Source organism: Nuphar pumila, chromosome 17 (genome assembly GCF_984573655.1).
Source record: "Nuphar pumila chromosome 17, dmNupPumi1.hap1.1, whole genome shotgun sequence".
Taxonomy (NCBI): domain Eukaryota; kingdom Viridiplantae; phylum Streptophyta; class Magnoliopsida; order Nymphaeales; family Nymphaeaceae; genus Nuphar; species Nuphar pumila.
Genome location: NC_143265.1, coordinates 6,614,101 through 6,631,491, shown reverse-complemented (window position 1 = coordinate 6,631,491; position 17,391 = coordinate 6,614,101). Strand labels below are relative to the sequence as shown.

The 17,391-nt window shown below is 39.0% G+C and overlaps 1 protein-coding gene across 1 annotated transcript; it reads left to right on the top strand.

Moving 5' to 3' along the window:
- Nucleotides 1-7,267: 7,267 nt before the first annotated feature.
- Nucleotides 7,268-13,350, top strand: LOC149811477 (putative arabinosyltransferase ARAD1). Its single transcript, XM_089993600.1, has 4 exons — nt 7,268-7,803; nt 11,228-11,524; nt 11,610-11,705; nt 12,506-13,350. Exons 1-4 carry the CDS (start codon nt 7,318-7,320, stop codon nt 12,923-12,925), a joined length of 1,299 nt encoding a protein of 432 aa, XP_089849726.1. The 5' UTR covers nt 7,268-7,317; the 3' UTR covers nt 12,926-13,350.
- Nucleotides 13,351-17,391: the final 4,041 nt, after the last annotated feature.

Sequence of the window (17,391 nt, the reverse complement as noted above, 5' to 3'; positions counted from 1 at the left end):
GGTCTGGATCCTTTCAGATCCGAATCCGAATCCAAAATGAAAATAGTAGATCTGAATATGAATCCAGATCCAAATCGGACACGAGGAGGTTAGATTAAATCTGAATCAGAAATACATGTGGTAATACTATATCGAAAAGAAGAAGAAGAAGAAGAAGAAGAACAAAACAAGCTAATTAGTAAGGGTGGCAACGGGGAGGCCCGGCCCGCTAATGGATCGGGTCAGCTCGGTTAAAGCCCAATCTCGTTGATTGACGGGCAGGGCCTAAGGCCCTGTTCGGGCTGTGTGTGTGTGTGTGTGTATTCAGGCCGATCTGTGTCAGCCTGCTTTGGGCCGGGTAAAGCCAAAATCCCAGTTCAGGCCAAGGCCTGGCTCATTTCCCATGTCTACTATTTATATGTAAAAAATGTATTCAGGTTGGATTTTGATTCAGATAAACTCTAGATCCAACCTAAATGCTGATCCAATCCAATCCGATTCTGAAAGTGATCCGATTAAACAGGTCCATATCTAATCTAAATCCACATTCGGATTTTACTTAAAGGATTCATATCTGAAAAAAACATGTCAGGCTCGGATCGGATATCCAACTATATCCGATCCATTTGCTGCCCTACTAGAGGTGCAAATGCTTGATAAAGCTGCAATCCAAATCCAACACGTTAAGTGGATCGAGATTGCCAGATCCCCAACCGGAGTCCAACACATTACTTTGAAGTGTAGATGGATGGTGAAAATCGAATGCTGCTCTACTAGTTAGTTTAGCCTTCATATTAGACTATGTCTATTTGACATAATGTTTAGCTTATTGCATGGTTTAAGAGGGAGTTGGCTAGACTCGCCAAATGCATCTTATCAAATTAAACACAAATTTGCAAATAAGAATCCCACATAGGAGGTGGGCAACGGGTCGGGCAGCCCCATGGGCCAAGCCCACCCAGCCCACCATGGGCCGAGTTTGGGCTATGATTTTAGGCCCGGGCCCATTAGGTACCGAGCCAAAACCCAGCCCATTACATACGTGGGCCGAGCTCGGGCCGGCCCACCCGATGGGCCTGAATTGTTTATTAGTTTTTTAATAATATAAAAAATTAAAAATGTAAATATTACATAGTAACTTGAATAACTATTACTATTTGCCTAATTAATTGCATGAAAAGTTGCTATGTTAATTATTATTATTTATCTAATTAGTTGCTCTAATTAAGAATTAGGTTTTGGTGTCGTAACATAGAAATAAAGGGAAATAAATGGTTTTGGGCTGGGCAAGCTGGATCCAACCCACTTCACAATGGCCGATTGAGCCAATGGGCCAGGCCATAGGCTTGTTTTCAAACCCAAGCCAGTTAAGAACCGGGCCAAAACCTCAGGTCCGGTCCAATCAATGGCTCCGTCGGTTCCTAAGCCCACATAGTGTATGGGAAACAAACTAAATGTCATTTAGTTACCTCAGCTACTCTTAGTTTATGTGTGGGCTCATATGTCTCTAGTTTAAGAGATGTCACAAGTTCAATACCTAGATGGTGCATCATTTGCGGACAAGCCACGTGATGAAATGGACAGGTGGAACGTTTCTAAATCCCTCAAAAATCTGTACTATAGCACAACGATCAACTAACAAACTAAGAAAATAATAATAATGAGAAGTAAAATGTTAACTAAAAAACATCAATAGTTCATCATTGATGGCTTTCTCTCCCTTACTAGAATTAATATTTAAATATAATTATAATAAATTCTAATGCTTATGCTTAGATGAGTGTGTGAAAATACAATAAAAGATAAGATTCGAAATGATGAGATACCTAAGAAGGTAGGCGTTGCATCCATTGAAAATAAGATGAGAGAGAATCGTTTATTTGGACATATTCGGCGAAGGCCTAATGATGCTCCAGTTAGAAGGATGAGAAATAAAAATATATATTATTTAAAAGAGGTCGGGATAGGCCTAAGAAGACTTGGATGGGGATGATAGGAAAGGATATGAATGCTTTGAACCTCACTGAGGACATGGCATTAGATAGAAATGATTGGAGGAGAAAGATTCATGTGAAAGACCCAGAATGATTTTCTTTTTTGGTTCATATCGCTGACCTCAATTGTTTTGGAATGAAGGCGTAGTTGCTGTTGTTATATAATAAATTCTAATCCTACTATGGATTTGGAATAGATTTGATACTACAATCCAAAACCAAGATCCCAATGAAAGAAAACTCAAAATAAAATGAATTCAAATGAATCCTGTAATCCAGTGATATCCCGTTCTTACTCATGCATCATCAGAGCTAGGGGCTCCACCAGGTGTGCATGGTGTCCTCTAGGTCGGATCGAGGAACAATGTTGAACGAACATGTTTATGATCCGAATTAGATCCAAAAATCAGTTTATAAATAGTTGAGCCCGCCCATGATACCAACATGTTTATGATTCGGATTCTGGATTAGATCCAAAACGAGTTTATCAACAAGGTGTTTCCCACCCCTAACGTTGAATTACCAACAAAGTTTTGACTGAGCAAAGTTGTGTAAGGGTGCGGCCCGTTGGCTGCCGTTTGATCGGCACGATGGAGGGAATCTAACCCGTCAGCCATTCAAAGGATGGCTTCAGTAAGCACCTTGGTGGCCTGGTGGGCCCGATCCATGTAAGGTGGGGTTTTGATTATGTTCACCGGAGCAAAGATCCAGGGGGTCCGATCGCCGGATTGTCATTGGTGCCACCTATGCCATCTCCCACAACTGGAGTCATGGACTCATCCATGGATGTCAAAGAATTTGAATCCCCTATCCGATCAATTGGATACAGTAAAGAGAATCAATCAAATCCAATTTGATCGGGTTTGGATTCAGTACCCTTATTTACATGATTACATCCAATTCCAAATCTGAGATAGAACCGAATTCAGATAACACATTATCCGACCAGAATACATATATAATATATCCAATTAGTACCAATGGGGGCTCCGCTTGTCTCATAGGAGCAGCTACTGCACGTCAGCTTGTGTTGGGACGTTGTAGGTTCAAAACCCAATGGTATAGTTGTATAACTGGTAGGGGTCGGCCTAACCTAGCTTGCCTTTCAATATATATATATATATATATATATATAATCAGATTCAGATTCACTATCAGCTTATTTCCCACTTGACTCTCAATTTGAATCCAAATCCGAATAGGCTAGATCCAATAAGGTCATATTCAGTCAAGCTTGGATCTGAACCTAGTCCAACCCTTTTACACTTGTACTGATCATGAGTTTGTTTTGGTTCAAACATCAAAACAGTAGCTGAACCATGGTCCTATTCATGGTTTTCTGGTCCAAACAACAAAAGAAGAGATGGACCATGGGTGCATTCCAAGTTCACTGATCGGGTTACACAATTGGTAGGTCAGGAGCTGCTTGATAAAAAAATTAATCTACATTGTATATACATATAAGGGGAGGCTGAAATTAGAATTTGATTCCATTTTTATTTTTGAAAAAAAAAACAAAAAAGAATTAGTGCCTTTGAGAATTCAATTTCTGGAATTAATTTATCCCAATTTCCGGAATCCAGAACACCCTAGAGGTGCAATTGGATTGTGTTCAATAGAATCCCCAACCCAAATCCAGGGCATTATTTTTCAGATATAGACTATTAAAATAAGTTCCAATTGTGCATTTCAATCAATTTTAGACTTGATTTAGGGCCTGTTTGGAATCTCGGCGTTGAGATGGGTGTTTATGCATTTGGTGTTCCCAAGGCAAAATCTTGGTCAAACGGCCACGGTGGTCCCGTTTGGAATCTCGGCGCTAGGATGAACGTTTATGCATTTGGGATGGGAAGTGAGGCCCTTTCTCCTTTGTATTTACACTAAAGGATGGATTTGGCAGCTACCACCTCCTATCCTAGAGGTGATAGTTGGCAATGCAGCTGCAACTTTCTCAAATGCATAAACTACCTATCCCAGGCAAGCCCTTATCATCTAATTCTGACTTAGATTCAAATAGGCATAACCCTTTTTCATATTTAGCTAGGTCAAGGGAAAACCCTTCCATCAATGGTTGCACTTTGGCGGGTTTCGGGTCATAGTTGGCAAACTCAGTGATTCGGATCAAGTGAAGACTCAACCGAGTCACGGTTGATGTTTTGCTGGTTTTTAACCCAAACTCGGTGGAGAATCGGTTCATTCGACTGAAACTCAGTCTGAACCGAGATTTAGGTCTCCTTTTATTGTTTGTTTTTAACTTTGTTTTGTAAAGGAAAGTACTTAACTTTAACCCAAACCAGTTGTGTGTTGGGTTTCCAACCTAGGGGGTGTCAATGGGTCGGGTTTGGTTCAGACCGAGGTGTAACCATACTTTGATCAGATTTTTGGGTATGGTATCGGGTCTGGATCTGGTCTAATTGTGTCTACTAGAGAAACCATACCCAGACCTGATAAGAACTACATGAACCAGACCTAGACCATACACAGTAAAATAATATTTTTTTTTATCATTTTTATATTAAAAATTTGTGGATCTTAACTGGAACTCGGGTCAGGCCTAGGTCTGGTATAAAATTTCACAAACTATACACAGGCCCATGTATTAATCAGACTTTCGAGTCTTGACCTAGGTCTTCATCGGGTATTCTTAATTGTCACCATACCCGGAACCTATAGGGTTTGGTCAGGGCAGGGTCCAGGTAAAACCGACTCTCATAGGCAAAACTTTCTTTTTCTATGAGAGTTTTTCTTTCTTCAAAACATGTCCTTTGTGTGGTCTCTGAGAGGAAGGATGCCATGAAAGCCTTGCAAGTACATGCTAATTATATTCATTTTTATGTATTTTTATATTTTAAACTTTTTTTAAAGGATTTTAATTTTTAAAATATATTTAATTTCTTGAATAATCCGAGTCCTTTGAGTTAATTAACTGAGTTACAACGAGTCACCAACCGGCCCCAAACGGTTTTCGACTGAGTTATAGAGCTGGCCAACTATGCCTATGGTTCAACTCTTAGGGTTCTCAATGCGAATTGAGGAGTACACCCAGTTTCAACCTTGCAGCAAGAGACCTCCTTCGTGGGTTTCAAACTCATGACGTCCAATCAACTTGGTAATGTTCACTAGTTGCACATACCACACTAGTAGAGCCCTTGTGAGCTCAAATCAACTAATCCTACAAAGGCTTCTTGTTGATACTCTCTAACAATGACTGGTAATTTGAAAATATTATAATAATTTTTCAAAGGTTGATATAACTTTGAAAAAAAAGAAAGTAATATAAACCATTTTTTTAACATCTTTCTAATACTTTTTAAATTTTATTTATGATTTTAGGGATACAATTTTGTTATGTTTGTAGTTGCCAATATCTTTGTTTCCAATTTATTTAAAGCTTTTGATATATCATGATATTTTTCTTGCCAAAATTTCTCAAGAATGAGATTTAGTATCAATACAGATTTTGGATCCATCTTATGGATATAGATTTTAGATCCATATTCATCCCTATTTGATCGAATCTCATTGGCTCACAACTCATGTTTTGATCTACAACATACAAATTTGTTTGGATTTATTAATGGAGAAACTGCTTTCAGGATAAAAGACTTTACTGTGTTGGCTCAATACATATGTTTCCAATGTTATTGGAAACTCTACTTACATGCGATAAACTCGTTTCAGAAATTTAAAACCCACAAATTGGAAAAATTCATGGAAAACTAATGAAAAACACAAATTTCATGTACATGAAACATGTTTTCATCACTTGAGAATCCTACTTTATTCTAAACACATTTTGTATGTCTTTTTTTTTTTTTGTAAGCAAGCCCCCACCAGCTATACAACCATACCACTAGGTTTTGAACTTGCAATCTTCCAACACAAGGTGTTTTTATACATTTCATTTAATAGGAAAATATTTTGTATAAAAAAGTAGTGACTTATATGTATGTATACCCATTTTTTCTGTTTCACATGAGCCTAAGCGCATGTTTGAAAGTGAGAAATATATGTAGAAAAAGTGATGTCAAATAGAAAACATTTCTATGGAGAGGTAGAAGAATAGTTCTTACCAAGAAAATTTATTTTTACACTCCTCACTCACCAATCTCACCGCCACCACCCGTCATCTTCCTCCTCCTCTCTTTTATTTTTCCAGTTTTTCTCATGTTACATAAACAAATACAAAACTTTTTTTTTTAATCTTATGAAATAAAAAGCCCTTATAGGTAGGGGTGGCAATCATGTCGGGTCGGCGGGTCAGAACACCTCAACACGAACCTGACCCATTTATTAAACGGGCTGGTTGACACGAACACAACCTATTTATTAAACGGGTAACCTCACCCGACATGGTTAATATGTTCAATAAACGGGTCAGGTTCGACCCGACACAATTATATTTCTCCGTTAAAAGATGTTGCAAGAAGAAAATAAGGAGGGGGGTTATTTTAAGTAAGAAGAAATTAAAAAAAGTTATACTTTTAGCTTGATTTGATGTAAAAAAAAAACAACATTTTTTTTCAGATGAGAACATTTAATGCTATTGCTCTCAAGTCTTGTTACCTGTATAGTGAAACTCTACTGATTAACTTTTCACATCTTTCTATCTTTCACATTTAATGTTATTGCTCTCAAGTCTTGTTACCTCTGTAGTGAGACTCCACTGATTAACTTTTCACATCTTTCTATCTTTCACATTTAATGTTATTGCTCTCAAGTCTTATCACCTCTCTAGGGCAGGTTTTAAATATTTAAAAGTGTCTTGTATATTTAAAACAGATCAACACCATTATCAGTTTGGATTATAAATGGGTTGCATATTTAATCATCCTAAAGAATCATTTTAAATATAAACGGGTTTTGGGTTGACGGGTTCATGTAAACGGGTTAACCCGCCCACCTAACCCGTTTATTAAACGGGTCAAATGAGTTGGCATACCCCTAACACGAACCCGACCTGTTTAATAAATGGGTTAGGCAGGTCAACCCGTTTACGACATGAACCTGTTTGAGCCAAGCTGGAACCCGGCTAAGAAGTGGGTTGACCGGTTGTGTCAGATTTTGCTACCATGCTTGTATAGGTAAATCTTTCAGAGTTTTTGAGTTTGTTTTTTTGGCTTGCCAATTTGCACTTTAGACTTTGAATTTTTTTTTTCCCTTCAAAACATATTTGCACGGGAGAAGATAAAGACGATCCCAATATACCAAACTTTCCCACCCAACCAGCCAAGGCACCAGTGATTCCCCTCCTCCGAACACTATAAATACCAGCTCCCCCTTATTCTATTTCTCTCCTTCGTCTTATTCTTTTTTCTTCTTTGCAGAGAGAAGCGATAGGGAGATGGCAGTGAAGGCGATCTCCCTCTTCATCTTCGCCCTCTTCTTGGTCTTCCTCTACCTCGCCCTCGGAACCCTAGACCTCAGATCCCGCTTCTTCCCGGACTCCGTCCCCGCCCTCCGCCTCTTCTCATCCTGCCTCGACCCCCCTCTCAGGGTCTTCATGTACGACCTCCCCCGCCGGTTCAATGTCGGCATGCTCCGCCGCTCCGATCCCGACCAGGACCTCCCCTGGACATCCCCTGCCCTGCCTGCATGGCCCCAGAGCTCCGGCCTCAAGAAGCAGCACAGCGTCGAGTACTGGATGATGGCCTCCCTCATGCCCGGCGACGGCGAGGGAGACGGCGGAGCGGACGAACGCGCGTTGGTCAGGGTCTCGGACCCGGAATCGGCCGACGTGTTCTTCGTGCCCTTCTTCTCGTCGCTTAGCTTCAACACCCACGGGCATAACATGACCGACCCGGAGACGGAGGTCGACCGGAGCCTGCAGGTCTGTGTTCTTTTTTTCTTTTCGGCGCGGGAAGATGTCGATGTTAGTGGCGATTCTTGCGGGACTTTGGATGCGTTTGATTAGTGCTAACTCTGAGGATTTTGGGTGAATGTGTGATGCTTGTGTGACTTTGGATGCGTTTGATTAGTGCCAACTCTGAGGATTTTTGGTGAATTTGTGATTCTTGTGTGACTTAGGATGCGATTGATTAGTGCTAATTATGGGGAATTTGGGTGAATTTTTGGGCGTGTTTGTTTTAGTAATTGGTGGGGATGAGCAATCACAGCTGAGAAAGTAGAAGCTGTGATTGTTGGTCACAAGGTCAATCTTGTAATCAACTTTCTCAAGATTCAATGCGAAGACAATCACACCTGGCAATCACGATCACAACCTTGTGCTTTTCTCATGTTTTACTGACCTTGAGAAAGTGTTGTGATTGTGATATACAATCACTAGATCTTGAGAAAATCTGAGAATCTCAGGGCATTGCAAATGCAATGAAAGGTGTCTGAAATTGGAGATGAGATTTGGTTTGTATGTTATTGGAAATTGGACAGATGTTAACGTGATTTGTGTTTACTTGGAACTGGGGAAGTGGACATAGAAAGGAGAAGGGCCATACGTTTTGATTTGGAGGAGACCTTTATTGTATTAATTAAGAATTAACTGGATGGATGCGTTTTGATTTGAGGAAGTCATTTATTCTGTTAATTCACTGGATGGACAGGTTTTTGATTTGGAGGAGACGCTTATTCTGTTGATTCAGAATTAATTGGATGGGGACGTTTGATTTGGAGGAGACGTTTTATTCTGTTAATTAAGAATTAACTCGACGGATTGTAGTTTTATTAATATGTTCGTGATGGAGAGTTTTGTAATCTACACACAGTTGGTAGGACCCAATTCTCTTTGTGTGTATATTCCTCGGAATCACTTCACATTCCAGCGTTCTTGCTACTTTATCTGTTTCCTTAGCTATCTTTATGGTGTTTGGCTCTCCCGTTATTCTAGTTTTGTTAATCCACATTGACTTCATCTCCCATTGCATAGGCCTTATGGAACTTGTTAAATTCTCAATTGTTCAAAAGACATGCTTCACCCATCTCAAACGGCACACCTTCATTCTTGTTTTTTATTAGGTTGCCCATGATCTTATCTAATATGCGTCTTTTTCCTTGTCACCTGGTATTATCTTAGTCATCATTTTTGTTTTAATTTAGTTATTTATACTAGAATAATGCATGCTATTTTTCTGCCTCCTAGAAAACTGTCTCCCAAGCTAAGATGCCACATCTACTAACATTACTAACACCACCAGCAGTACTACTACTATTACCACCACTGCTATTTCACCTTACCTACACATGTCCTTTCATGATTTTTAAGGATGTAAAACACAGTATAAAGAGCATGAAATTATCTATCTATTTTTATCCTAATCTTTGAGAGTTAGGTTCTTCCTTCTATTTGATTCTCTTTTATCTTTTTATTTCCTTTTTTCCCTATGTATCTGAGACATCTTTTTAGACTGAAAAGAAACCTTGACTTACCTAAATACTCCATCATGCACACATTTCGGGCTGATTTTTATATGCTCATCTAATCACTCTAAACAGTTTCCAGTGATTGTGATGCTGAAAACCATTGGGGTTGGCACTTGCCACCATCTTGAAGGTGTCATATCTTCTATATATTTGGCATTGTGTTGATAGGTTGCAGTGGGGTTAGCATCACATCTATGTGGATACCTTTGTAACAGCGTATGAGTCAATTGTAGGTCTTGCTTGACTGTAAAAAACAAAAGGTTAGCACTTTTCAGCATCATATTTACTGGAAATCCATAGATGTCTGGTGCCACCCTGTTGGTTCTGGCCAACACTATGCATGGTCATATATATATATACAGAGAGAGAAGGTGTGGATGGTCTTAATTTTCAACCATTTAATTATTATTTTTTGGAATCTAACCATATGGATGTGATCTGCATAGTCTATTTAGTAGAAAGAAATAGGCATTTGGATCATCTGATTATGACATGTGTGCAGATTCCTATAAGGCTTTAAAAATCGATGGCTTATAATTTTCATATATTTAAAGACTCATAAAATCATATTTTTTCAATGAAAAAATATGACCCAGCAGTCAATTCCTACCAAATGGAACATGCTGAACACATCTGTGGGGCCAAATTTGGCAAACATGACTTGAAACATAAAAATCAGCACTGCCCACAGCATATGGACGGTTAGGAGGAACCGATTTTCCTATATATATAGACACACACAAAAAGGCCTAGCAATCCTTCTTTAATCTCAGCCCCATGTTAGGAGGCGAAGTTTGGCTAATATTTTTGAAAAAAGGGAAAGATTTTATTGAAAATAAGAACATAGAAGGATGCGAGATAGCCAGCTGTATAGACATCTCTCAGTGAAGAAAGCAAGAACTGCACCATACCTGCCTCAAGCATAGAAAGTAGGTCTTTGGCCATTGAGTGCTGGCGTATCAAGGGGTATTTTCTTTAGAAATGGCCTTTTTCCTTTTGAGCGAAGACACTATGAAGTAGATGAGGGCCGCAAATGCCAAAGCAGATGCCACTTGTCATCCACTAAGTTCTAACAATGAGCAAGGAACCAAGGTCTTGTGAGCAACCAGATAGAACATATTCTTGTTTCTGGCCTCAGTTTGGCTAAGTTAAGCCGGACCCAGAGAAATAATGGGTGGCATGCTACAAATAAGCATTCACCAGTTTCTCTGCATGGGTGACTCGTGAATAATTAAATTCATCATGGTCTATTTTTGACTGAAGACAATTGCTTAAGTTGTACTTGCTATGAATTCTATTTGTTAACCACAAAAGAAATATGTTCATTTGCTTGCTTCTGCTGGCCATGACTGCTCATTGCTGTTGCTATAGCAACACTATTATTCTCCAATGCATTGTATATCTTATTGCCTGGCCTCCTACAATTTTCTTTCTTTCTTTGGCTGGAATTACCTTGAAGCGCATACTTATGGATTTTGTTGTTGCCAAGATGTTTATCACATGCACTCTTTTAGGTATATATGCTGGATGGATGTCCTTGTTCTCGGATGTTGCCATGAAAAATTTGTCACAGGGATGGCATTTTTCCCTTAACAGTTTTGAACCAAACTCTTTTATCTGTTTTGGTTTTTTGTTTTGACATTAATCTCATGTAACAGGATTTGGTTAGATACAACTATTCTTAACAAAAGCACCATGCTTGTTTTGTGCTTCATGCATCTTTATCTTTTGTTTATTTCAGGAATCTTTTTGACATTGATAACCTCTATTTTCTTATGATTCCTACTTTTTTGGGATAATTGATCTCATAATCCAAGTTTATGCTGCTATGCTTCCTGCTTCTCATTTTACTCTTTTTTTGTTTTTTGGGCATAGATCAGGTTAAAGTACTAAGGATTTTGGGTGAATCCAAATTTTGGCAACAATCTGGTGGCCGCGACCATGTAATCCCCCTGCATCATCCAAATGCCTTTAGATTTCTGAGAGAATGGGTGAATGCATCTATTCTTATTGTTGCGGATTTTGGACGTTTTCCCAAAAGCATGTCCTTTCTGCGCAAAGATGTGGTAGCACCATATGTACATATTGTTGAGTCATTTACTGATGACGATGCTCCTGATCCATTTGAGTCTCGGCCGACGCTTCTTTTTTTCCGAGGAAAAACAGTTAGAAAAGATGTATGGTTATCTAATTGTTCATCATGAAATTACATATAGAGGACTTATAGCAGATTTAGTTAATAACCCAGACTTAAAACTGCAGGAAGGAATTGTTCGTTCAAAATTAGCAAAGATTTTGATTGGTCGTGAGGGGGTGCATTTTGAAGAGAGCATTGCATCAGAAGAAGGAATCAAAGCAGTAAGTAATATTTCCCATATAGTGCACACCTGGTTGTATGTCCCTGCACACTAGGGCATCTGTTTAGTTAATTATTTTCTGAGCTGATGGGGGCTGGAAACTGGTGGCGATGGTGTCATCCAGCAAAGATGGCACCGCTTTGATGGTTTCTGGTTGCTGCAGTATAAAACTGGTTAGGAAGGAAGCTTCAGGTTAATCTTCCAATTCTGTCACTGTTCTTTCACGAGTGTGGTACTGACAGCTGGAATCTGGTTGGCACAGCCCCTGCTGGTGCTGGAATGCTGCCTCAAAGTACACCAGTTCATCATAGGGATGATGTATCTTGGTTGCAGGAAACTGGTTTCACTCGTGCACTCTTACACAGACACACACACACCCGCCTGCACACATGGATGTATACAAATATTGATTGTTCATTGTTGGAATTGGAATTCACGTACCCCAGTTCATTGTTGGAATTGGAATTCATGTTATAAAAGTTGAGTTGGAAGAAATTTAGCATCTGAAATTCATTGTTAATTGCATGATTGATTGTTTAGTATCAATGATTTTCTCGTGAACAGTTGTGGCTGACTTAGTGAGTTGATCAATTTGCACCTCTCATTCTTGTTGAAGTTTTTAACTATGAGTATTAAATCTCTGTTTTTGTGCATCATACAATGCATAAGTTGCTAATCGCTTGCTAGAGATTGTTTGATATCCGTTGAAATTTGAATATTAGTATCCTTATCTTTTTTCAGTCTTTGGGCATTTTGTAGACAGACTCTCATTTGCTTTTGCTTTTGCTTTTCTTGCACCAGTCCACGCAAGGGATGCGTTCATCAAAGTTTTGTCTGCACCCTGCCGGCGACACTCCTTCATCTTGTCGGCTTTTTGATGCCATTGTCAGCCACTGTGTCCCTGTTATCATCAGCAACCGCATTGAGCTCCCGTTCGAAGATGAACTTGATTACCGAGAGTTCTCACTCTTTTTCTCTGTCAAAGAGGCATTGCAGCCCAACTACTTACTGCAAGAGCTCAATAAGATCTCAAAAGAAAGATGGACTGAGATGTGGAGTAGGTTGAAGGAGATCTCGCATCATTTCGAGTTTCAGTACCCTCCGAAAAAGGATGATGCTGTGAATATGTTGTGGAAAGAGGTGAGGCGTAAGTTGCCTGCTGTCAAGCTTGCGATACATCGCAGCAGGAGATTGAAAATAAAAGACTGGTGGAGAAGATGATGCTTGTTGCGACTTGTGGCCTGGTGTACATTATTCATTGACTTGAACCCTTTTGAGAGGGAAGCACTCCATGCTCTCATCGGTGTTTCTGTGGGTTCAGTTTGTAGCCATGAATCGTGTATTCATTAATGTTGTCCGAGATAGCTCTCCATGTTTGTTGGGTTAGAAGCTTCATGATGATGATGATGACTATGACGATCTTCGCAGATGTGTAAAGTAAAATAAATTGACAGTTCATTGTAAAGGCCTTTGGGTTTTTGCATCCAATTCAGTTTTTTTTTTTTTTTTGTGTGGCATCTTGGTTTTGAATTCTCATGCCTCCTGTTCATGGTCATAAATTTTGAGAGGGTTGTAAATTATGATAATCTTCCCCATCATTCTACTTGGGGAAACTTTTTTATAGATGCATTCTCAAACGAGAAATGGGGTATCTGTATGTAAATTTATACTTCCTTACCTTAACTTCAGTTTACCAGTGGCCCTGAATAAGTTGGGGGTGCGGTTGGGGGAAATGTTATTCTCATGGGCCTCATTCGATTATTTACTCTTTCTAGTTTTCTCTCTTTTTTCGGACCATCCAAACACACCTTGGAAAATTTTCAGTCCTACTGTAGGATGGTCGCTTCCTAACCAGACATTCTTATTATGACCACATTATATGTGGCACAGCATGGAGGGACCAGTCTATCTTCATCTTGACATTTCTCAAGATGTGTTGGATGTCTATTTCTAAAAATGCTGAGAATGTTTGGCAGATGCACGGCTCCATGCCATGCTGCATAGATAATGACCTCTATCTATAGTATATTAATAATTGAGTTTGGCTAAGTTGGATCAAGATTCAGATCCTGGTAGGAACTTGAGTCATTTGACTAGGCATAGGGCTGGCATGAGTTACATACAGTTAGGGGTGTCAACTTGTCGAGTATGACCTGTGTATTGGATCGAGTGGGATTTAGTTTTGCTATTGAATAAGGAGTTATGGTTAAGAATCCAGGTCAGATCCATATGATTCAATTAGTATATTGTCCAGTAATTTTAACAATAACTTGTGTGTGTTTTATTATTGTCCAAGACCTAGATGGCACTCGCTTTTGACTGAGAGCAAAAAATATGATAAACATGGTCAAATCATGACAAAAATATGACACATCTATTCAATTGATTTTTTTTTCCTTTTAACAGTTTTACCCTTTTGTGGCTTGAAAAGTAAACGCCTTGGTCAAACCACTTGTCTAAGTTGTCGAACAGGCATCATGTAAGTTGTCGCCTGAAAAAATCAAACACCATGTAAGTTGCCACATGAAAAAACTAGGCACCATGATTTCGATCAAACAAAATAACAAAACTATCAAGAAAACAGTAAGTTGGTTATGTTTATAATATTTTCTAGTTCACAGTCCGTTATGGTAATGTGTGAAAAAATAGTGTCATCTACCTCATTGTCAGTTTTTGATAATGTGAAAATTTTTAAGTGTGTTTTTGAGAAAACAATGGAATAAAGACAATTAAAATATGCTTTTTAACTTAAATATATATTTTTATATGTTTTCTCAAAAAATATCCATCGTGCATAGTTTTTGCAAAGAAAAAAAAGAAAGAGAAACAACAAAGGTTTCATATCATAATGAAAGTATGAAAGAAACACATGGTTTTTTCCGTTTCAAAGTGGGCTTTTTAAGAAGCAAGCTTCCAAGGTTTTTAAAAGCTTTTACTAACTTAACTATGCATTGCAATACTAAGACATATTGTGCATGCAATGTGGGTTGTAATGTTGTTGGTGTTGGATCTGAATAATGGATCTAGTGTGGCCATAAGGTCTCACAACGTGAATCCAAAGAGACACAACGTGGTAGTTGCATAACCAACTAGTGGTTTTAAGTATAACGACCAAATACGTGGTGGTTACACCCCCATAAGGATGGGAAATGACTACTCAGTGGAGGTTACCTATACCCCGCCCCTGCGTTTAGCAGGTAGATAACATAGATAAAACTAGGTTTCATCTCCCCTCAAACAGGTCCTTCACAAATCCAAACTCTTTCACTCTTCTCTCTAGTTTTTTTTCTCCTTCCTCGATGTGCGCACTCAATCTTAATAACCCAACAATGATATCATAGCCAAGTTCCGTTGTGCGCAGAGATTCATCGTCGATCGTCGCTCAAAGATCTGTGCAAACACTACCCGTGCCAAAAAACTCAGGAACCACCAATTGTACTCGACGGTGCTGCATGAGGAAATCAGTTGTAGAGGAGAGAGGGCCCCTTTTAGAAAGCCATCCTCGCCAGACGATCGTTCTCAGTGGAGATGCAAACACCGAAAAACAAAAAAATTGTCGAAAAACCAATGAATTCATGAGTTGATAAAAATTCATAGTACTCCATTATTATGTATGTGAACATGATGATATCCTATGGTATGGTCATGGAAGAACTATAAAAACCTCATGACTAACTAAGAAAGTGAGATCCATAATATGATGTATTTATTTTAATATTGTATTGCACAATAAGGATTATAATTTAAATTGTGACATGATGATAAACTTATATGATTATATGAAATGAGTGCATGAAAAGATGATGTCTACCATATGTAGAAAAAATCCTGATCCATATGATGATAGAAATACCACATGATTATCTATTAAATAACCCATAGCATGTGTCAAAAGTATCATAATTGAAAATGAAGGAAAGTGCACATGACTATGTGGGAAATAACCCATAGCATGTTTAAAAACCTCATACTGATTGAATGATGAAAAAGTTTAAATGATTATATGAGAAATAACCTATAACATATGAGAAAAATATCATTGATATGACCTAAAGAATCATGCAAGTTTATTAAGTGCAATGTTTTGTCACGAAGTATTTTATATGATGTATGATGCACCAATTGTAATATAATTTGTTTGTTAATCTCGTATGGCCAAATAAGAGATGTTAGATATGGGTGTGGTCATAGGGTCCTACAATTGGAATCCAAAGAGACAGAACGTGGTGGTTGCATAACCATCTAGTGGTTTTAAGGTAAGATTGGGAAGCGACTACCCAAGGAAGGTTACTTATACCCAGCCTCTGCGTTTAGCAGGTAGACAATATAGAAAAAAATGAGTTCTATCTCCCTAAAGTAGGCTGTTCACCAATCGAAACTCTTTCCCTCTTCCCTCTAGTTTTTTCTCCTCCCTCAATGCGCACACTCGATCTAAATAACCTAACAACTGGTTGTCATTTTTTTTATCACATACTAGGGGATTAAGTCCTCCCCCCCCCCCTGACAAATCACAAAATGTGTTGGTTGGTTTAGCATATGAGGGTGTGCCTTTTCACAGGATGCGTTCTTAGTGTTGCTGGTTATCCATATTGTTAATGAAATGAATGTCACTTTCATGTTACCCTGTGTTGTTTAGCTTGTTAAGTTCTATTGTGCCATTGCTAGTTGCCTTCTTTGTTTGTCTGCACCTTTTCATCATAAACATACTCAGTACTAGACGTTTTTGCATGCTCCACCACCACAACACAAACATGGTGCTCTCTTTCTGTGAGAAAATAGAATATCCTTTTCTAGGGGAACGGGGGATGAGAATTTGCTTTCCACAACCACGACAATGTACCCTAAGGGTATGCTTGATGGCTTGTCCAGGGTTGGACAAAATGAAAAAAAAAGACGGAACAAAACATTGGTTCTGTTCATTTCGTAACAACTGTTCCAAGTCCAATGTTTGTCTGGACCGTACTCAGATGCTATATTCCAAATGTTCATTGTTTGATGACGATGTGCGAACAACTTGGACGGTCATAGATAATGGGTCAAACTACTTTATTTTGGATCGTATGACCCGATTCGTCCACCATTTTACATGTTTTATTATGGTTTTTTACCTGGAAGTAGGCCTACCGTACCGGAATCCGAATAGCCGGATGCGATCATAAAAGTAGAGAACCCTAACATTATTTGGATTGGATTTGGTCTGGCTTGGTTTGGGTTCGTGCTACGACTTTTGTTGGATATACACCAGAGATGTGTCCTTCTCGATCCTCACTGGAACTCGTTTTATCAACCTGAGATAACCTGAACCCGAACCCGAACCTGACTAAGTATTAGATGGACAGATTTAGGAAATACCCAAACTATTGACATCACTGTCCCCTAGGATTTTAGAAAAGTTATTTTTTTTTAAGTTTAGCTGGGGTTAGGCAGACCCTACCAGTTATACACCTATATCACTGGGTTTTGAACCTGCAACTTCCCAACACAAGGTGACGTGCACTAGCTTCTCCTACCAGACAAGTGAAGCCCACGTTGGTAGGGTTTTACAAAAGTTGTTCATGGGGCCAGCACTTGATCCACTCCATGTGACAAAGCCTAGGGGTTTTATCAGGTCGGGTTCGGTTCATACTCAGGTGGAACCAGTCTTGGCCCCAATTTTTAGGTATGATATCCGGTCCAGACTCGGGTGT